The sequence below is a fragment of the Oncorhynchus nerka genome, linkage group LG18 (assembly GCF_034236695.1).
Source record: "Oncorhynchus nerka isolate Pitt River linkage group LG18, Oner_Uvic_2.0, whole genome shotgun sequence".
NCBI classification, from domain to species: Eukaryota; Metazoa; Chordata; class Actinopteri; order Salmoniformes; family Salmonidae; genus Oncorhynchus; species Oncorhynchus nerka.
Window position 1 is genome coordinate 41,098,548 of NC_088413.1, and position 21,577 is coordinate 41,120,124.

A 21,577-nucleotide genomic window follows, 5' to 3' on the forward strand; every position below is an offset into this window, starting at 1 on the left:
CCACAAGATATAGTCCCAACACAAATCTAGGGTTGCTACCCAAGGTTTGGTTGCCAGAGACGAGACCCTGTCGTTAAGTCTTTTTGTTCTAAATCTATGGACCTGACCCAGTTGTTCGTTCTAAATGTTTCGTTGCCATGATGGCTGGCAACGTCCTTATCCCTTGCTTGCTGGCTAGCCAACTGGAGATCTTTCTTTGGATACATCCATAACAATGACCTTATGATGTGAGATTTCGTCTGGCATAGAGCATTGTCTCTCTCGCCAGACCATTGTTCAGAAGAGATAGCCAACTACACAGCTAACACAATCACTTCAAACTAAAGCTGGAATGACAGCAAACTAGCTGCATTTCTTGTTTTTCTATTGACATTTCTTTGTATATATCCACAAAAATTATGGTAATTCATGATTTTGACTGGCTGATAAAAGATGCCAGCCTATCTGTCTTGTCCTGACTGCCGACATGTTCATTACCATAGGACAGCTGGAGATCGAATTTTAATATTGAAACAATGTTTCAAATGTCAGAGAGACAGACAGCAAGGTTATTATAAATCTCTGCTGTTGAAAACCAAATGCTTGTCTAAAAGAAATATGAGGTCAAGTCTAGATGCTTTTTACGGGGTAGATCTAGTAAATAAATTGCCTGGCTGGGCTGATGAGACAGTGGATTGCGCAGTCAGATGGAACAGAGTAAATAGGCATTTTAACATCATAGATTTAGCCGGTGGTAACTTGTGGAATAGATACCGGCTGGAATTCCGTTTGAACCAATCAGCATCCAGGATTAGAACCACCTCTCCCATAAGTACTTTTCTCTGCTTTTGTTTTCTTTTGTCTTCTATTGTATTTGTGTTTTCAGTATGATTGTTCTAGTTTACCCAGCTACAGTATATTTAATATCAAGTGGCTAACTAATACTGGCACCCTCATTGTTGTAATACTTTATGTACTCTGTTATTGTATTGTTGTATCTGCTATTGTATTTGTGTTTTCAGTATGCTAATGCTTGTTGCTAACCATATTTCCCATCACACCAACGACAGCTTTTATGAAAAAAGATACATAAAAACAATTTGTCATTGCATGAACTCGGCAATCATCTTACTTTCCTCATTGTGCATTACGCCATTCACTCACTCCATCTCTCCGTCACGCTCTCCCTCCATCTTATGTTATCTTTTCTGTTGCATTTGAAGCTGCTTCTTCGCTACTTTCCAAGTTTTGCACTCTCTATCCCAAACCTACGGGTAAGTCCATCCATGCCCATGTAGTGTAGTGTCTGCCTGCAGTGTGCTATATTTCCTCTTCTTTATGTTTGTCATGGCTTCGCTTTGATTTTGCTCTCTCTCTCTCTCTCTCTCTCTCTCTCTCTCTCTCTCTCTCTCTCTCTCTCTCTCTCTCGCTGCCACTAATGCCTTTCTGTGCTGTCTGTTTGTTTGCATCTCTTTGTGTGGCTTTCTTTCCTGGATAGTATGGTCCTCAAGATATAGAGCAAATGCTTGAGGTATGTTGTCACTGAATACATAGATTCATCAGGGATTCTTATTTTGCTTTGAATCTTATTGTGCTTGCTGTGGTATTGGAAATCTATTTGGAAGGTTTTGGTAGGAGTGGTTTCACTGTATGTAGTTTGTTGAGAATTCTGTTCGGGTTGAGAGAGGAAGAATAATGGTGCATTGTATTACCTGAATATTATGTGTCATCTGAATGCTGTGTGTTAACTGACTTCCCAGAGAGAAGAGCGTAAGGTTCTGAGAGAGCTGAAGGTGTGGCTGGATCAACTGGAGAGGGACGTGCTGCGAGTCCAGGGGGCAGAGGGCAACCTGACAGACAAGTACCAGGTTAGTACCAGGTGACCAGAGGGCAACCTGACCGAGAAGTACGAGGTTAGTACCAAGCCAACAGCGCAGAGGGCAACGCAGAGGGATAGTACCAGGTGACTAGGGGGCAGAGGGCAACCTGACCGACAAGTACCAGGTTAGTACCATTTGACGAGGGGGCAGATGGCAATCTGACAGACAATACCAGGGGGCAGAGAGCAACCTGACCAACAAGTACCAGGTGATTGGAACCAAATCTCATGCTACGTATGTAGCTGGCTAATGTTACGGTATATTTAGTTCCAGGTCACGAGGTAACGTACATCATACTACGTGTAGAGGGAAGAGACAGAGCGTCGTAAACACCATGACTCTTTCTCAATAATCCTTCATCAATTTCTTGTACCTTCATGTCCTCGCTGACGTTTTAAAAAAGGATGTGGGAAGAGGGCACTAAAAATCAAGGAAAGACTATTAAGAACAGGCCCATATTTGACTGAGCTCTACGTTCCTGTGTGTCATATACTCAATGTGAATGGAACACCTCTAATACTCGTGTTTCTACTTTTCTCCAGGGCTTCAAGAGTTTCCGTGTGCAGTATGAGATAAAGAAGAAACAGACTGAGCCTCTGCTGCAGCCGGTGCACAGGGATGGGAAGCTGTCTGTAGACCAGGCCCTGGTCAAACAAGCGTGGGAACGTGTCTCTATCAGGGTGAGTCAGTGTATTGCTGTCTATGGACCCCTGGACAACTAGCCTGATCCCGTATTGCTTCAGTCAACTCTTATTTACAAAGATAGTCCACCAGGCTACTGCACAACCTGGCCCAGCTATGGGCCAGACTCAAAAGGGCCAATTTCACGGACACAGATCAAGTCCACTGTGGTTATGGATTAGAGAGCGTACTATATGGAGGATCTCCATTGAAATAGCTTTTTAGTCCAGGACTAGGCTTTATCTCTGTCTGGGAAACCGGCCCACAGAGACCATTATAAATACACTCTAACCTTTGTCATTGAGAAATTGTTATTTTTGTCCGCCAACTCATTTTCATTTGCCGTGTGTTTATTAGTTACACTGAGACTTGCATTGCAGAATGTGAGCCCAGATAGCTATCATAATAAACTGAATGAGTGTTCAGTGAGGCGCAAGCTTTCAAAAGGAGCGCTCATTAAGAGGGCATGCGAGTTTTGGAGCGAGGGGAACAGAAAGGGTTTTGTTCACTTGATAGAGTGTCCCCAGCCTATATGGACTGTGGACTGGAGTAGCGCAGCACTGTGGCCATCCACTGGAGTAGATGCTTGAGAACATGTGGAAACCTTTTTAAGCACCACCTGCTTTTTAAACAGCATGGTTAATGCTAATGCCTCGATTGTACTGATTGTTCTGGCTGTAATGGGTGGCTGTTGTAGCTCCTGGACTGAAACTTGAAGATGACCCGAGTGGTCGAAACAATATCACTAACAAACCACATGGGAGCATAGATCGCAGTTTTTGCCACATTTTGCAGACTTGTACTTTTATCCAGCACCTGCTCAAAGTCTTTGGACATGTAATATTTGCCTATACTAGCTCCTGGACTGGCACATCCATCTGGATAAGTCGTTGCCTGGCCCACTGGGGGTGATCGGAGCCTGGCTGCATCGAGCTGAGATCGCCTTGAGAGAGGAGATTCCCATCCAACAAGCCCATGAAGAGACAGCCAACGTGATCCACAGGAAGCTGGAGCAGCACAAGGTATTCAGCAAGAGCAAATCTCATAATATATACAGGTGCTGTGGTAAAACGATCCTTGGATAGGCGTTGTGCGAAGGTACAGCAAATCTCAAAATTCTTGGTTTTGTTGGTCATATAAGAAAAGATGACAAAGTCACAATGATGTTTTGGATGTTGCACCCGTGTCTAGTCTAAATGATTCAACAAGTTTTTTTTATTTTAGCGTGCATGTATGTGGATATGTGTTTTTAGGAGGTACTGAAGAACTTGGAATCCCACCAGCAGACATTCCAGCAGATCCACAGAGACAGATCTGTGAACGGGGTCCCTGTCCCCTCTGAACAGCTCCAAGACATGGCCGAGAGGTTAGTCATCCTTCAGTCATCTCTACATTAGTGTTAATACTGTAACACATCTATGGATGTCTCTGGACAATATTAGCCTGATCCCTGATCTGTTTGTGCTGTCTTGCCAACTCCTACGGTCGTTGTCAACCCATGAGTTGACAAGAAAACACAAACAGATCAGGGACAATATGACATTACTTAAATAAGACTGATATTGATCAGTTTGATAAGAATGTTAATATGGATTTTCTATTTTGTCCAACAGGTTCAACTATGTGTCCACATCATCTCATGCCCACCTGATCAAACTGGAATTCTGGGAGATGAAGTACCGTCTGATGGCGTTTCTCATCCTGGCTGAGTCCAAGCTCAAGTCCTGGATCATCAAATATGGCCGCCGTGACTCCGTGGAACTACTGCTGCATAGCTACATTGTGAGTTGGCCTTTCCATTAGTTGTTACTGGTTTGTGGTAGCCTGGTGGTCTAGATCTATTTGTGTTGTTTAGCCAACCTCATGTTTGCCATGAAAATGACTATGGGAGTTGGTAAGACAGCACAAACAGATCTGGAACCACCAAGCTAATTTCCAATGGATACTGTTCCAATCGTATCCTCATGATATTTCCATGCTTATCTCACCATCATTCCCAACAGTCCTTCATTGATGGACACAAGTTCTTTGAACAGTATGAGACAACATTTAAGGCACTCAGGCAAGCTGCAGATGTCTACATCAAGTCTGATGGTTCAGGTAGGGTGGTTTTTATTTTGTGTGTGTTTAACTCAGATGTGCTTTGATTGAATGTTGTCTGTCAGAGAGGACTAAATGTGCTAACTGTTGATTTCATATTCTAGGCATTAAGATCAGTAGGAAAGGTAAGTCTAGATTCATTTGGTATTGATATACAATAGGTAACATGGTGACCACACTAGCCTTTGATTTGCTGTGCACAAGTGGTTCACTGGTCTAACATAAATCCAAGAAATCTGATAGAATCTCACTGCGCCTGGCTGTTTACGAACTGACTACTCTATATTCTTCCACAAAGATCATTTCCTGTAACACAAATACTCTTTGCATGATACAGTAACAATAGTCACAGTAGGTCTTGGAATGTGAAACACTGCAAATGCAAATACCTTGCTGTCTTGACTTGCTTGGCTTATCCAACAGCCTTGAAACGTCTCTATACTAGGCTCTATTAATAAGATCTTGAGTAATGGGTTGGTACGTGACCCAATTAACCACTGAAAAATCGTATGTCATGATGAAGAGAGAACTGACTCCATGATGTTTTCTTTCAGCTGAGGAAGCGGAGGGGGTGGGTAAGTTCCTGTCGGACACGTCGGCCCAGTGGAGGAACCTGTCGGTGGAGGTGCGTAGCGTGAGGAGCATGCTGGAGGAGGTCATCTCTAACTGGGAGAAGTACAGCAGCACGGTGGCTGGACTGCAGGCCTGGCTGGAGGACGCAGAGCAGATGCTCAACCAGTCAGAGAACAAAAAACGGGTGAGCATGAGGCTGGGTGGGTGGCCGGCAAAAAGGGAAACATTTAAGTTAAGAGTATCTTTATTCCATGACAACAATTGATGTTTTGGAATAAAAATACTCTCAGCTTACATTTTTACCTCACATTCCCTTTTTTCTTATTGGATTTACAGTGCATTTGGAAAGTATTCAGACCCCTTGACTTTTTCAACATTTTGTTACGTTACAGCCTTATTCTAAAGTTTATTTAAAAAAATGTTTACCTCATCAATCTACACACAATACCCCATAATGACAAACCGAAAACAGGTTTGAATTATTCTTTGCAAATGTATAAAAAAAAAAAATTAAAAAATGAAATATCACATTTGTGACGTCCGGCTCAAATCGGTCTTATGTAGCAAAATTTGAAATTGTGTTTTTTACATTGTATAAAAGTAGAGTCTCAGAGCTACACAATGGAATATCAAACACTACAGTTGAGGAACAATGAGAAAGTAATTTTGCTTTGAAAGTTGATGAACTTGTAAACTTATATTTGAGAAAATGCCCTTTGAATGTTTTGGTACTGCTATTTAAGAGCCCTTCTTTGTCTACACCATTCAGCATCGTTCACACTCTCTTAAGCTTTAGCTTCACCCATCTCTTAAAGGGTTGACCCGAATATACTAACAACAGCAGTCAAGCATGCAAGCTAACTTGCTAGCTACTTCCAGACATCTAAGTGAGAGAGAACAGCTCACTGAACATCACTCGCCCTAGCAGAGCTGGTTAGGCTGTTATGTTATCCAGAGCGTTGGTGACTGCAACTGTGCTTTCAAATTGTCCATACGTAAATCCAGATCGTTTCGCGTTCAGAGCGCACACTGGACGCTCTGGCCGAGGAGTAGGGTTGATCCGAACATTCTGACCTCACAACGGCAGTCAAGCACCCAAGCTAACTGGCTAACATTGGCTAGCTTGCTAGCTACTTCCAGACACATAATGAGAGAAAACCCCACTCTGACCATTTTTCTCGCCCTAGCAGAGCTGGTTAGGCTGTTTTCATGTTATCCAGAGCGTTGGTGACTTTAACTGTGCAGTTGGCAACAATTTCATATGCTTTTTTGCCTACGTTTACTGACACCAGCCATATTCAATGGGTGTTGAGCATTCATAAATTCATCAGTTATTCTGCGCTCTGGCACACTAAAACGAGAGCCTTTTGTTAAGACATGTTGCTAGCTAGCTAGGTAAACAATGAACCATAATCCCAACTCATGACGTTACTACCTTTAGCTAGCTAACATTAGGCTATAACTAGTGGCTTTGAGATACGAATTATAAGATCATACACGTAACGTTAGTTAGCGAGCCAGCTAACATTTGTAAGCTAGCTAACAGTACACTTGAAATGAAAATACTTTATGTTAAAGTTAGAAATGTATAATATCTGAAAATGTAGCTAGCTAGATTATCTTACATCATGGTTGGACGCATCTCCTGTCGGATGCCATGGTTGCCCTTAGTTTGAAGATGTAATCCAGAGGCAGGTGTTTTCTCCATCTCCTTAGCTGTCATACTCGAATTCCACTGATTTCAAAACTCGGTCCTCCAAGAAGTGGAGAGCATACACGTAACGTTAGCTAGCAAGCCAGCCAGCTAACGTTAGCTAGCTAACAGTACACTTTAACTTGACATTAGGTTTATGCAGATTTACCACAGATTTTTTTTTTAAATTCAAGTCGGTGTAGACAGGATTACTGACCAATCCAAATTAATCTCTCGGCATGTCCAACCCACTCATGATTTTAGCCAATAATGGCTAGCGGGAAGGTTGCTCACCTTTTCTGTGGCTAAACCAACTAGGCTCGTAATTTAACAATTTTATTTGTATTTACAGATGTCATACAAGTTTGTTATTAAGGCACATGAAAGTTCACATGTTCGAGATGGCATTTCTGCCCCAAAAAAACAAATTTTGATTAAAAAAAGTGTTATGTTCATATGGCTCCCCTGTGAAGTAGTGACCCAATACATACGCCTAGTTTCCTGAAACGGGTCACATTTAAATAAGTATTCAGACCCTTTACTCAGTACTTTGTTGAAGCACCTTTCACTGCTCGAGTCTTCTTGGGTATGATGCTACAAGCTTGGCACACCTGTATTTGGGGAATTTCTCCCTTTCTTCTCTGCAGATCCTCTCAAACTCTGTCAGGTTGGATGGGGAGCTTCGATGCACAGCTATTTTCAGGTCTCTCCAGAGATGTTTGATCGGGTTCAAGTTTGAGCTCTGGCTGGCCCACTCAAGGACATTCAGAGACTTGTCCCGAAGCCACTCCTGCGTTGTCTTGGCTGTGTACTTAGGGTTGTTGTCCTGTTGGAAGGTGAACCTTTGCTGAGTGCTCTGGAGCAGGTTTTCATCAAGGATCTCTCTGTACTTTATTCCGTTCATCTTTCCTTCAATCCTGACTAGTCTCCCTGCCGCTGAAAAACATCCCCACAGCATGATGCTGCCACCACCATGCTTCACCGTAGGTTTCCTCCGTAGATTTCCTCCAGATGTGACGCTTGGCATTCAGGCCAAAGAGTTCAATCTTGGTTTCATCAGACCAGAGAATCTTGTTTTTCATGGTCTGAGTCCTTTAGGTGCCTTTTGGCAAACTCCAAGCGGGCTGTCATGTGCCTTTTACTGAGAAGTGGCTTCCGTCTGGCTACCATAGAGGCCTGATTGGTGGAGTGCTGCAGAGATGGTTGCCTTTATGGAAGGTACTCTCATCTCCATAGAGGAACTCTGTCGCTCAGTCAGAGTGACCATCGGGTTCTTGGTCACCTCCCTGACCAAGGCTCTTCTCCCCCGATTGCTCAGCTGTAGGAAGAGTCTTGGTGGATCCAAACTTCTTCCATTTAAGAATGATGGAGGACACTGTGTTCTTGCGGACCTTCAAAGCTTCAGGTACCCTTCCCCAGATCTGTGCCTCGACACAATCCTATCTCCTTTGACCTCATGGCTTGGTTTTTGCTCTGACATGAACTGTAGGACCTTATATAGACAGGTGTGTGCCTTTCCAAATCATGTCATATCAATTTAATTTACCACAGGTGGACTCCAATCAAGTTGTAGAAACATATCAAGGATGATCAATGGAAACAGGATGCACCGGAGCTCAATTTAGAGTCTCATAGCAAAGGGTCTGAATACTTATGTAATTAAGGTATTTCTGTTTTTTATATTTGATAAATTAGCAAACATTTCATTATGGGGTATTGTGTGTAGATTATTTTAATTTTAATTTTATTTAACCCATTTTAGAATAAGGCTGTAAAGTAACAAAATGTTGAAAAGGTCAAGCAGTCTGAATACTTTCCGAAGGTACTGTATATGCTTTTTGGGTCAACATTACATTTGAAGCGCTGTGCCAAAATACTATTTTTGGCTGTACACCCACTATGTCTGTTGGCCCCTTTAAAGAATATTCAATGTTGTATATTCTATGCTCACAGCCATTTCTATCAATTGTGTAGAGTTTCTGTCTTTCTTCTTCAACCCTAGGACTTCTTCCGGAACCTTCCTCACTGGATCCAGCAGCACATGGACATGAATGATGCAGGGAACTTCCTGATTGAGACATGCGACGAGACCGTCTCCAGAGACCTTAAGCAGCAGCTGCTTCTTCTTAATGGGAGGTGGAGAGAGCTGTTCGTTAAAGTCAAGCATGTAAATTATTTTTTTAAATCTCCTATTTTTCCTGCACCTACAGCAGATTATGATTATTGAGAAGCATACTTATGGATTGGGCCATGAAACATGGCTGTAGACTCATTAGTCTACAGCCATGTGTCAGGGCTAACCACTATTATTTAGGCTGTGAGACTCAGGTGTCATAAAAGATCTTGGCATTGCCTTTATAAGCAAAGTTCACATTGAATGCTCAAATTATAAAGACATTCATTGTATTCACTGTTTCCATGGCAGTATGCTAGAGCGGATGAGGTGGACAAGTTGAAACAGGACTATCAGGACTCTATCGCTACTCTCAAAACTTTCATGAATGCAACCAATGACAAGATGAGTGCCCCTGTCCAAGTGTCCTTCCTGAATGTCAGGACATTCGTTCAAGATGTTGAGGTACCCATCACGTACATACAGTGCCTTAAGAAAATATTTATAACTCCTTGACTTATTCAAAATAATGACAAAGTGAATACATGTTTTTAGACATTTTGGCAAATTTATTGAAAATCAAATACAGAATACAGAAATATGTAATTTACATAAGTATTCACATCCCTTTGCTATGTAACTCTAACTGAGCTCAGGTGCATCCAATTTAATTTGATCATCTGAGATGTCACTACAAGTTGATTGGAGCACCTGTGGCCAATTCAATTGTTTAGACATGATTTAGAAAGAAACACACCTGTCTATACAAGGTCCCACAGTTGACAGTGCATGTCAGAGCAGAAACTATACCATGTCCAAAGAACTGTCCGTAGATCTCCGAGATGATTAGGTACAGTGCCTTGCGAAAGTATTCGGCCCCCTTGAACTTTGCGACCTTTTGCCACATTTCAGGCTTCAAACATAAAGATATAAAACTGTATTTTTTTTGTGAAGAATCAACAACAAGTGGGACACAATCATGAAGTGGAACGACATTTATTGGATATTTCAAACTTTTTTAACAAATCAAAAACTTTAAAATTGGGCGTGCAAAATTATTCAGCCCCCTTAAGTTAATACTTTGTTGCGCCACCTTTTGCTGCGATTACAGCTGTAAGTCGCTTGGGGTATGTCTCTATCAGTTTTGCACATCGAGAGACTGAAATTTTTTCCCATTCCTCCTTGCAAAACAGCTCAAGGTTGGATGGAGAGCATTTGTGAACAGCAGTTTTCAGTTCTTTCCACAGATTATCGATTGGATTCAGGTCTGGACTTTGACTTGGCCATTCTAACACCTGGATATGTTTATTTTTGAACCATTCCATTGTAGATTTAGCTTTATGTTTTGGATCATTGTCTTGTTGGAAGACAAATCTCCGTCCCAGTCTCAGGTCTTTTGCAGACTCCATCAGGTTTTCTTCTAGAATGGTCCTGTATTTGGCTCCATTCATCTTCCCATCAATTTTAACCATCTTCCCTGTCCCTGCTGAAGAAAAGCAGGCCCAAACCATGATGCTGCCACCACCATGTTTGACAGTGGGGATGGTGTGTTCAGGGTGATGAGCTGTGTTGCTTTTACGCCAAACATAACGTTTTGCATTGTTGCCAAAAAGTTCAATTTTGGTTTCATCTGATCAGAGCACCTTCTTCCACATGTTTGGTGTGTCTCCCAGGTGGCTTGTGGCAAACTTTAAACAACACTTTTTATGGATATCTTTAAGAAATGGCTTTCTTCTTGCCACTCTTCCATAAAGGCCAGATTTGTGCAATATACGACTGATTGTTGTCCTATGGACAGTCTCCCACCTCAGCTGTAGATCTCTGCAGTTCATCCAGAGTGATCATGGGCCTCTTGGCTGCATCTCTGATCAGTCTTCTCCTTGTATGAGCTGAAAGTTTAGAGGGACGGCCAGGTCTTGGTAGATTTGCAGTGGTCTGATACTCCTTCCATTTCAATATTATCGCTTGCACAGTGCTCCTTGGGATGTTTAAAGCTTGGGAAATCTTTTTGTATCCAAATCCGGCTTTAAACTTCTTCACAACAGTATCTCGGACCTGCCTGATGTGTTCCTTGTTCTTCATGATGCTCTCTGCGCTTTTAACGGACCTCTGAGACTATCACAGTGCAGGTGCATTTATACGGAGACTTGATTACACACAGGTGGATTGTATTTATCATCATTAGTCATTTAGGTCAACATTGGATCATTCAGAGATCCTCACTGAACTTCTGGAGAGAGTTTGCTGCACTGAAACTAAAGGGGCTGAATAATTTTGCATGCCCAATTTTTCAGTTTTTGATTTGTTAAAAAAGTTTGAAATATCCAATAAATGTCGTTCCACTTCATGATTGTGTCCCACTTGTTGTTGATTCTTCACAAAAAAAATACAGTTTTATATCTTTATGTTTGAAGCCTGAAATGTGGCAAAAGGTCGCAAAGTTCAAGGGGGCCGAATACTTTCGCAAGGCACTGTATATATCTGGGGAAGGTTATAAAACCATTTCTAGAGTGTTGAAAGTTTCCAAGAGCACAGCGGTTTCCATCATTGGAAAATTGAAAGAATATGGAACTACTCAGACTCTGCTGGCCGTCCGATCAAACTGAGCAACTGGGCAAGAAAGACTTTGGTCAGGGAGGTGCCCAAGAACCTGAAGACCCCTCTGACAGAAGTACAGAGTTCCTTGGCGGATATGAGAGAACCTGCCAGAAGGACAACAGTCTCTACAGCACTTCACCAATCTGGGCTTTATGGGAGAGTGGTAAAATGGAAGTCACTCCTGATAAAAAGGCATGCCTGGAGTTTGCAAAAAAGCATGTGAAATACTGAGAGCATAAGGCAAAAGATTACCTGTCTAACACCATTCCTACCATGAAGCATGGTGGTGGCAGTATCATGCTATGGGGAGGCTTTTCAGTGGCAGGGTCTGAAAGACTGGTAAGGATAAAGGGGGAAAATGAATGAAGCCACATACAGGCAAATCCTTGATGAGAACTTGCTTCAGAGTGCAAACAACCTTAGACTGGGGTGAAGATTTATATTCCAACAGGATAATGACCCCAAACATACAGACATACCCAAGACGACTCAAAGCTGTAATCGCAGCCAAAGGTGCTTCTACAAAGTATTGACTCAGGGGTATGAATACTTATGTAAATGAGATATTTCTGTATTTCATTTTCAATAAATGTGCATAAATTCTAAAATCATGTTTTCACTTTGTCATTATGGGGTATTGTGTGTAGATGGTTGAGATAAAACTCAATATAACCCAGCTGTAACATAATAAAATGTGGAATAAGTTAAGTGGTATGAATACTTTCTGAAGGCACACAGAACATACAGAACATTCACATTTGCTTTTCTTTCAAAATTGATTGAACTACCTATAAAGTTTTCAGCTTGGCTCACTTTGTTGCAATGTCATCAGGCTGTTATTGTAAATCAAAACATTTGTTCTTTATAGACATTCCCGGTTACGTAAATGGTAAATCAATGAATGAATACATAAATACTTAAAGTAAGAAGGAATGGACCGGTGTTTGATCTCTGTCCTTCCGCATCCCTTTCCAGGACATCAAGCACAAAGTGCCTGCCATGGAGGCAGCCTGTAAGACAGCCACCCGCACCGCCCAACTACTGACCAAGGACACATCCCCGGATGAGGTCTCAACGATGCTGGCTGTCATGGCTTCTATCAAGGAGGAGATGAGCAAGGTGACCATCCAGCTCACCTGTTCCTGTTCGAATTGTTCAAAATTGCATCTTTCCCCTCCTCCTTTCCTTGGAATAATCATTGATCAGATATTACTAGATTGCTGAAAGTTATTTACTGGAAGCCCCGCTTTCACCAAGCCAACTTTGTTAGATCAGTGATTACCTCTTGTCTATCACCTAGTCTTTCCGATCAGCCATTCCTCTCCAGATGACCTTAACACTACCTCTCTCACTGTGTCCTCCTTCCACCAGATAAGGGAGAGGTGTCTGCCGCTGCTGCGGGAGGCCCAGTCACTGCTTCCCCCTCTGGAGGAGATGGAGAAGAACATCACAGGGTTCTACCAGGCTCTGGAGAAGGCTAGCCACATCACCTGCTCCAGGGACTCAGAGGCCCCTGGGGACTTCAAACAGAAATGCCAAGTGAGATCAGGAGGGTCAGGGGTTGAACAGAATGAGTGATGAAACGTGCTTGAGGGATTAGGTTTTGGTTGCCGTTCAAACTGTTAGACCGACTTTCTACATAAACAAAACATAATTAGACTTAATCGCCTAATTAGTTAACATTAACAAATTGCTTAATTGACCCATGTATGTTATTACTAGTAACCCAAAGTCTCTAAACTCTACTATCCTGGTTCTGCCTCTCCAGGAGCTGGTGACATTCACCCAGAGCTGTAAGAAGTGTCTGACAGTGATTGAGAAGAACCATCAGGGCATCCAGAGAACCCTGGACAGCAGTAAGACCCTACAGCACATGGACATGGCCCTGCTGCAGAAGAGAGTTGTTGACCTGCAGGCGTCCTCACGGGTATTAGACATGACTGTACATGGCACTGCAGGCTTCACGGTTAGGTTAGGGCTGTGTGTAATTTTGGAAATGAATGAATAAACATAATCGATCTTGATCAATCAATCAATCATGGGGTTTTGACAGAGGAAACGTATGTAGCGCACTGTGTAATGTGAGGGAGAGTGCGTCTGAATGACGTAGCCGTGCTATACAGCATGATCAACTCAATTCAATATAACTTTGCTGTCCCTGAAGGACATGATGGTGATGATGAGACTGCTTGTGAGTATGTCTGTATTTGTGTGTCACAGGCCATGATCAAGGAGTCCACTGACTGGAGGAAACACATGGAGGCCAACAGCAGCTTAATGAAGAGGTTTGATGAGTCCCGTGTCGAGCTGGAGAAGGTGCTCAAGGTGGCTCAGGCCTCTCTGACAGAGAGAGGCCACCCAGAAGACCTGCTCAGAAAACACACAGTAAGACAAGAGCTTGCTCATGGATAGGACCAGGGTTTTAGATGTTGTTTGATCTGGACTTAGCCTGGTCCCAGATCTGTTTGTGTGACATTGCCAACTCTTATGTTTAATGTTTGCCATGACAATGGCTGCACACTTGGCTGCACAGCACAAACAGATCTGGACCAGGCTAATCTTGACTAGGGAATCAGTAGATAAGGGGAGGAGAGGTAGGATCATAAGGAAAATCTCAGTGACAAATATTTGTCAATATTTGCAGGAGTTCTTTGGGCAGTTGGACCAGCGGGTCCTCAATGCGTTCCTGAAAGCGTGTGATGAGTTGACAGACATCCTGCCAGAGCAGGAGCAGCAGAGTCTGCAAGAGACAGTCAGGAAACTGCACAAACACTGGAAGGTTGGTGCCATGTTGACAGAAAGGACACATACTAGCTATCATAATCATTCAAAGCCTATCAAATTCCTCTTCAATGTCTAGTGCACTTCGTCAGTCCTGGATAGACCTTCATTGTATTGTATAGTATGTTCAGGTTAACAGTGAGACTGAAAGAGTCCCTCACTCTTTACTTCTTTCCCTCCCTCCCTCCCTCTTTCCTTCCCTCCCTCTCTCAGGATGTCCAGACAGAGGCGCCCTACCACCTGCTGCAACTGAAGGTAGAGGTGGAGGGAAGCAAGCTGATGGTCTCCCTTCAGGAGTGTCAGTCAGAGCTGACCAGGGAGAACAGACACCTGTCTGGCATGGGGAGCGAGAGGCTGGTCAAGGAACACAGGGTGAGATGGGTTGATGGCTGTGGTCTCCATCCTGATCTAATAGTGATCTCTATTCCATGGTGCAACTCAGTTTGCTTTGCCGAGATCACATGATCTGGCCCATATCAGGCAGTGAATGTGTGGGGACTGTCACTCTACCCTGTAGAATAAAATCTATCGCAATCACAGTGCTGGTCCACAGTGCATATTTCAGAAATTGCATTTCATGATATAAGTTATTGTTTGATAATTGTCAATGTATTTGGCACTTGATGTCTCCCTGTGATAGAGTTTGTCACATTAACAATGTACCTTTCTGCAGGGCTTCTTCAGAGAGAAGGGTCCTCAGTCTCTGTGTGAGAAGAGACTACAGTTGATGGAGGAACTGTGTCAGAAGCTCCCGGACAGAGACCCAGCCCACCAGACTCTGGACAGCTCTAAGAAGGCCTACTCTGAACTCCGGGAGGAGATAGACAGCACCCATCACAAACTGATGCATCACCCTGATAAGTGGAAGGAGTTTAACACTAGGTAATAAGGCCTCACCAACGATGCTGATCCAAGACTGTCATGATGATGATTTGTATTATCTTATTAATGATCATAACATATCATTTTGTTTTGTTTTTGTTTCAAGTCCAAGGACCTTTTCTGCCTTTTCGTAGTCACTCATTACTCACTATCCATATTTATGCACTGACTAATAACAAACCAGGGGCGTCAACTGGGTTTGGCAGAGTATGGCAGTTGCCATACCATAGCGTAGCTCAACACCAACAATTTAAAATAGGCTACTGAAATCATTCCAATCCTGATTAAAAGGGAAATGCAGTTTAGCTGGCTGGCTTAGCGGGTGGGATGTCTTTAGAGCGCATCGAGTCGAGGCATCTGCTGTGAACAGAGCAACTTTTCTCTTAAAACAGTACAGAGGTGGAAGATGGCTGTAGATGGCTAGGTAACTGCTGTTTGACTTCACATGAAACTAAACTAGAGTTTTTAATCCCGGCACTAAACTAGTGAGCAGCAGCTAATTGCTGTATGTTTGTAGAATGATAAATCCCCTAATATCGACTGAAGGGAATGAGGCTAGTTGATAGTGGCTGTAGTAAATGTTGCTTGTTTTCGCTGTTTTAGAATGTTTAAATTGTGTAGAAATACATTAAATGAGCTTGAAAAATGTATTGGGTGGGGGGATCCCCCCTTCCTCAACCACCCCCACCCTGTCACATTGCCATACCCTAGGGTTTAGCTGAAATGACGGCACTGTAACAAACCACTAATCTATTTACTATTTAAACCTAATGAAATATTGGGTAGATATACAGTATGATCATACTTTGCCCATCTTCATCCCAGGTTCTCTGAGCTGTCAGCCTGGCTATCGTCTAAAGAGAGCCAACTCAGACTGCTGAGGAAGCGAGCCAATGACCCCAGCAAGTACGGACAGGTCAAGTCCACCATTACAGTAAGTTGGAGTCCCCCTGTGTGTATGACAATGCATATACTTTATGTTTTAAAGACATCAGGGTCGTCGGGTTCATTAGGAACCAAACTGACATAAATGGACTAAAACAGGGAGGGACTACCTGGGCTTCCCTTTTCAAAATATTTTTCAATGGTGTGCCCTACTCATTAGGACCCTGTTGAGCTAAATACACTGTACAGAACAGTAACCGTTGACACCTTACTCTCCCTTCTCCAGGAGCTGAGGAACGATGCAGAGCTGCAGGAGGGGAACCTGGGCTGGCTAAAATCCCGTCTGTCTGTGCTGATAGAGATCTCCTCTGAGACAGATGCACAGAGGCAGGCTGGGGCCCTGAATAAACTTTCCACCAACTTCAAGGGCCTCCTCTTCTATCTAACTGAGGTAAGAAAATTAAGCTTGGGAAGGGCATTACATTACATAAGGTTTGTTCCACCTCAAAATGCACAAAGAATAGGAGTTTTAACACCCAGTATCTCAGATTGTTTGTTAGTATGTAGTTAGAAACAGATTTTTTTAAAGGCTAATAACAGGAACAGCGCCATCTAGTGGTCAGAACCTGGTGAAATCAGGATTTAGGATGGGACATAAACCTAACAACTCCAATTACTAATTTCTCTGAAGATGGGAAAAAACATCACCAAATTCACTGAGAATAGATTGAAGAAGCAATACTCCAAGTCGCAGCTCCATACTACTTGCCAGACATAGAGAACTTATACTGTATACTGGCTTTTATGGTGGGATTGGCATGGGGGGTCCGTTGGTGGCTTTTGTCCATTTATTTTGAATTCCTCAAGTCTTACCCATTGTTAAAAAAATGTTGTTCCAAATCAGATGTTAGGTACTATATTTGTTGAATAGTATATGAATCCTATCAATTAAAATGGCTAATTTAGGTGCAATCAATTAGATTCATTTCTCACACATCAAGTTATATTTAAACAAAATAATGTTGCATAAATGCTAGTCTTATGTATTTCTAACAAAATAAATGATTTCAGAACAATCTGAGATGTTGGGTGTCATGGCTTGCTGAAATGACATGGAAAGACCTATAACTTACTTACTTAGTTCTCGTCGTTCCAGATACTGTAGGACATCAGAATTGCATGTAGAACTCGAATGGCTGCAACACTCTTCTGTTGTTGAAGTCTGTCTTTTGCAACAGTTTGTCCCATGAGAAACCTATCTCCTCCAGATTGACATTAGTGATCCTTATTACAGGTCCTAGCAGTGTCTATCTGGATCAATCCTGGAGCTGAATTATTCTATTAAATATAGTCTCTGTCTTATTGAAGAATAGTGTAATATAAATCTGTTAGCCAGGTAGCCAGCGCTGTAGCATAACCCTCGTCCGGGCCACGCAGTCAGAACCACAGCATTATATTGCACCCACATTCCTGATACTCTCCCTCTGTGGTTTCATCATCGATCCACTACTATCACTACCTCAAGGTGATATGTTATCGATTGTTTGGGTCAGCTAGGGTTCCTTATCACTGAGTGAGGCTGTTTCGCTGTCCTCTGTGTTGTCTCCAAGTCTGTTTAACCAACTTCCATGGTCCTTATAGCAAGAGTTGTTGAATATATTTTCTTCTTTAGTTTGCTCCACTGTTCTTGCACCTTTGTTTGAATGCGAGGTATCTCAGTAATTTTCGGTGTCTAAGTCATGTTTTTGGTGTCTAAGTCCTGCATTTGTTTTGTTTGGAAATGGGAATTCATTAAAAAAATATATATATTCTCTTGTGTTTTGGTCTCCCAGTCTGAGAAGTTGGTCCTGGCGGTGGGGGACTGTGTGCAGTTCAGGGAGGAGGTGCGTGGTACGCTGGATGAGCTGGTGCGGGGTCAGCAGGAGGTGCACCAGGAAGTGACCAGGATACTGGACTCTGAGACCGTCAGGGAGGCCCAGCAACTGCTCCAGGTTCACCAGGTAAGTCGGACTGGAGTGGAGCACCACTGGCCGTCTATGTTAGATGGATAACTGGCCGCACATTGCTTCTGATTAGATTGAACTATTCTCAAAGGTTTATGCGATGTAAAATGATTGAGTTGGAGCAACAAACTTTGCCCTGGCTGTTGGAACTTTACATTGTATTCATGAAATAAAATGATGTTTTCTTGTGGTTGTTGGAAATATCATTTTTCTTGTCATACTGAACAGTCGATGCATTCTTTTTTCAAACAGTAATACAGTATATGACATGTAAAGCATCTGCATGACATTCCAACACGTACACCTTGATTGTCTCTTGTCCGTGTGCAGCAACAGCTGAAGCGTCTGCGTATGAAGAGGAAGGATGTGCAGCAGCAGATCGCCAGGGGCCATCAGCTACAGGCTGAGGAGGGGCTGGGGGAGTCCTTACAGCAGGACCTACAGAGTCTGGAGACAACCCTCAGCAAGATGGACCACACCATGGACTTGCAGGAGCAGGAGTTAGAGGTGACCTCTCTCACCAGAATGTACTGTCTGGGGTTATTGGAAATCCTCTTGCACAATGTTCCAGAGCCTTAGGGTCAGTTTCCTAGACACAGATTCATCTTAGTTCTGGACTAAAAAGTGTATTTAATTGAGATTGTCCATGAAAAGTGCTTCTTAGTCCAGGACTTTCTTTACCTGTGGTATTTTTTGTTGTGGATTAGAAACGACCTGTCTGCTCAAGATGTAACCATGCAGACCATATCAGGGTGTTAATAAGTGTGCTGAACGTCCCCATTTGTTCATCTGTGTATTACATGTATGTCCCTGTATGTCCCTGTCCCCAGGTGTCAGGGTGTCTGTGTATTGAATATCTCTGTTTGTCCCCAGGTGTCAGGGTGTCTGTGTATTGAATGTCTGTTTGTCCCCAGGTGTCAGGGTGTCTGTGTATTGAATGTCTCTGTTTATCTCCCAGGTGTCAGGGTGTCTGTGTATTGAATGTCTCTGTTTGTCTCCCAGGTGACCCTGTCTTCGTGGCAGGAGTTTGATGGTCAGCAGAGGGCAGTGCAGGAGTTTGTTACAAGGGCCCGCTCTGTCATGGACAGAGACCTCAACTTCAGCAGCCCAGAGAGCCTGGCTACTGATCTGGACCAGTCCAGGGTGAGGGAGAAGTACATTTTGTGAACATTTTAGTGTGGCATTTGACACTTTTGAAGGATAGTTGACAGTTGGCAGGGCTGTATCATGTCTTTACATTAAAGGTTTGCTATTCAGGCTACATGTTGCGATGTGAAATTAAGATTTTAAAACCTTTCAAGAATAATTCAACTTAGTCATATCGCAACGTGTCAGTCACATTCTGACTCTCACATTCTCCATTGTCATAACAGGTCCTTTTAAAGCAGAGTGACGCAGAAGCCTCCACGGTGAACACCTTGTTAAGGAAAGCAGCAGAGATCCAGCTCGGCCCAAAGAACAGCACCCTGCTACAGAAGCAAGCCCGCTCCCTCAGTGAACAACTGGACAAAGTGGAGGCTGGCCTCAAGAAAGAGTAATGCAACACCTCCTGGTCGAGGTTCTGATCTGGGCCTGTATTCATAAACACTCTCATAGTAGGAGTGCTAATCTAGAATCAGTTTTGTCTTTTAGATAATAATGATTAATATTACATGGACAACATGACCCTAGATCAGCACTTCTACTCTGAGAGACTTTATGATTTTTTTTATTTTACCTTAATTTAACTAGGCAAGTCAGATAAGAACAAATTCTTATTTTCAATGACGGCCTAGGAACAGTGGGTTAACTGCCTGTTCAGGGGCAGAACGACAGATTTGTACCTTGTCAGCTCGGGGATATGAACTTGCAACCTTTCGGTTACTAGTCCAACGCTCTAACCACTAGGCTACCCTGCATACGGGCCCTGAATTCTAGTTGTTGTGTTGCCTACCTACACAGTTTTATTTTATTAGGGGTCCCTCAAGATCCAAATTGAACCAGGTTGTCTCAGTCGCGACCCAATATTCGCATCATATTTTTATTCAATGGGAAAGAAAAGTATGCTATATTGACAGTAAATATCAATAATTCCATATTTATTTTACCAGGTAAGTTGACTGAGAACACATTCTCATTTACAGCAATGACCTGGGGAATAGTTACAGGGGAGAGGAGGGGGATGAATGAGTCAATTGTAAACTGGGGATTATTAGGTGACCATGATGGTTTTAGGGCCAGATTGGGAATTTAGCCAGGACACCGGGATTAACACCCCTACGATAAGTGCCATGGGATCTTTAATGACCTCAGAGAGTCAGGAGACCTGTTTAACATCCCATCTGAGAGACGGCACCCTACACAGGGTAGTGTCCCCAATTACTGCCCTGGGGCATTGGGATATTTTTTAGACCAGAGGAAAGAGTGCCTCCTACTGGCCCTCCAACACCATCTGATCTCCCATCCAGGGACTGACCAGGACTGACCAGGACTGACCCTGCTTAGCTTCAGAAGCAAGCCAGCAGTGGTATGCAGGGTGGTATGCTCTGGCTTGCTGCTGGCTATTAATCATATTCTTAATGAAGAACATTGGTAAACTCACTGGTTTGAGACCACAAAATTAACTAAATATGCTTATAATATTGTGATTGAAGAAAAATCTTTTCAGAGATTAAATGATTATAAAATGTAGTTTCATTATAATTTCTACACACATTATACGTGTTCTTAGTCATTAATGTTCAGACTGAGTGTTTTTTCATCCCAGCAAAAGAAAACATAAATACAAAGTCTGACACCTGCGACCCATTCAAAACCTCTCGACCTACCAGCTGAGAATCACTGAGCTAAATGAATCGTTCTCCTTTTCAAGTGTCAAGGCTCTTGATGGGATGAAGACTCAGTGGGACCGGTTCGGGACAGAGTTTGAGGCCTTCTCCTCGTGGATCTCTGAGAAAGAGAAAGAGCTGGATGCTTTAAAGAGTTCCACTGCTCCACTTGGACAACAGATCAACACAGTAAAGGTACTGTCAGCAACCTCTGCATTTCATGTATGTTTCAGCACATTTTCCCTAGACGGTATGCACAACATGTTAATTGTTTCGAAGATTTTCCATCTTTGATCCAAATCAGGGACAGATCATTTCAACAGAGCACTCATAACTTAACTTGAATGACCCCATTCCAACAGTAAAACCTTTGTTATTGATCTGACATTTGAGAAAAGTGCTAATTAATCAACGTTAGCATTTAGTCCCCTAACAATCTTTATCCTCCCCTCTCCTCCCAGGCGGTGGGTATGGAGCTGGGGGACAGGGTGGAGGTGTTCTCCCAGCTAGAGGCAGACTCCCAGGCTCTGGCCCAGTTTATCTCCTCTGGGGAGGCAGCCCGCGTCAAGGCCCGGCTCACCCAGATTGGCAGGTACTGATTT

General features: G+C 42.9%; 1 protein-coding gene across 1 annotated transcript in view; it reads left to right on the forward strand.

Annotated features, from left to right (window-relative positions):
• Positions 1 to 21,577, forward strand: part of syne1b (spectrin repeat containing, nuclear envelope 1b) — a 134,948-nt gene that overhangs the window by 13,163 nt on the left and 100,208 nt on the right. The window contains exons 9-33 of the mRNA XM_065003343.1: positions 1,478 to 1,510; positions 1,740 to 1,847; positions 2,402 to 2,539; positions 3,398 to 3,562; positions 3,794 to 3,906; positions 4,154 to 4,322; positions 4,544 to 4,640; positions 5,195 to 5,397; positions 8,909 to 9,073; positions 9,332 to 9,484; positions 12,593 to 12,736; positions 12,989 to 13,156; positions 13,386 to 13,544; positions 13,838 to 14,002; positions 14,262 to 14,396; positions 14,612 to 14,770; positions 15,072 to 15,280; positions 16,106 to 16,214; positions 16,452 to 16,616; positions 17,998 to 18,165; positions 18,499 to 18,675; positions 19,171 to 19,311; positions 19,542 to 19,702; positions 21,020 to 21,170; positions 21,437 to 21,567. Of these exons, the coding sequence (XP_064859415.1) occupies positions 1,478 to 1,510; positions 1,740 to 1,847; positions 2,402 to 2,539; positions 3,398 to 3,562; positions 3,794 to 3,906; positions 4,154 to 4,322; positions 4,544 to 4,640; positions 5,195 to 5,397; positions 8,909 to 9,073; positions 9,332 to 9,484; positions 12,593 to 12,736; positions 12,989 to 13,156; positions 13,386 to 13,544; positions 13,838 to 14,002; positions 14,262 to 14,396; positions 14,612 to 14,770; positions 15,072 to 15,280; positions 16,106 to 16,214; positions 16,452 to 16,616; positions 17,998 to 18,165; positions 18,499 to 18,675; positions 19,171 to 19,311; positions 19,542 to 19,702; positions 21,020 to 21,170; positions 21,437 to 21,567 (3,686 nt within the window). The remainder of the gene's footprint in view (positions 1 to 1,477; positions 1,511 to 1,739; positions 1,848 to 2,401; positions 2,540 to 3,397; positions 3,563 to 3,793; positions 3,907 to 4,153; positions 4,323 to 4,543; positions 4,641 to 5,194; positions 5,398 to 8,908; positions 9,074 to 9,331; positions 9,485 to 12,592; positions 12,737 to 12,988; positions 13,157 to 13,385; positions 13,545 to 13,837; positions 14,003 to 14,261; positions 14,397 to 14,611; positions 14,771 to 15,071; positions 15,281 to 16,105; positions 16,215 to 16,451; positions 16,617 to 17,997; positions 18,166 to 18,498; positions 18,676 to 19,170; positions 19,312 to 19,541; positions 19,703 to 21,019; positions 21,171 to 21,436; positions 21,568 to 21,577) is intronic.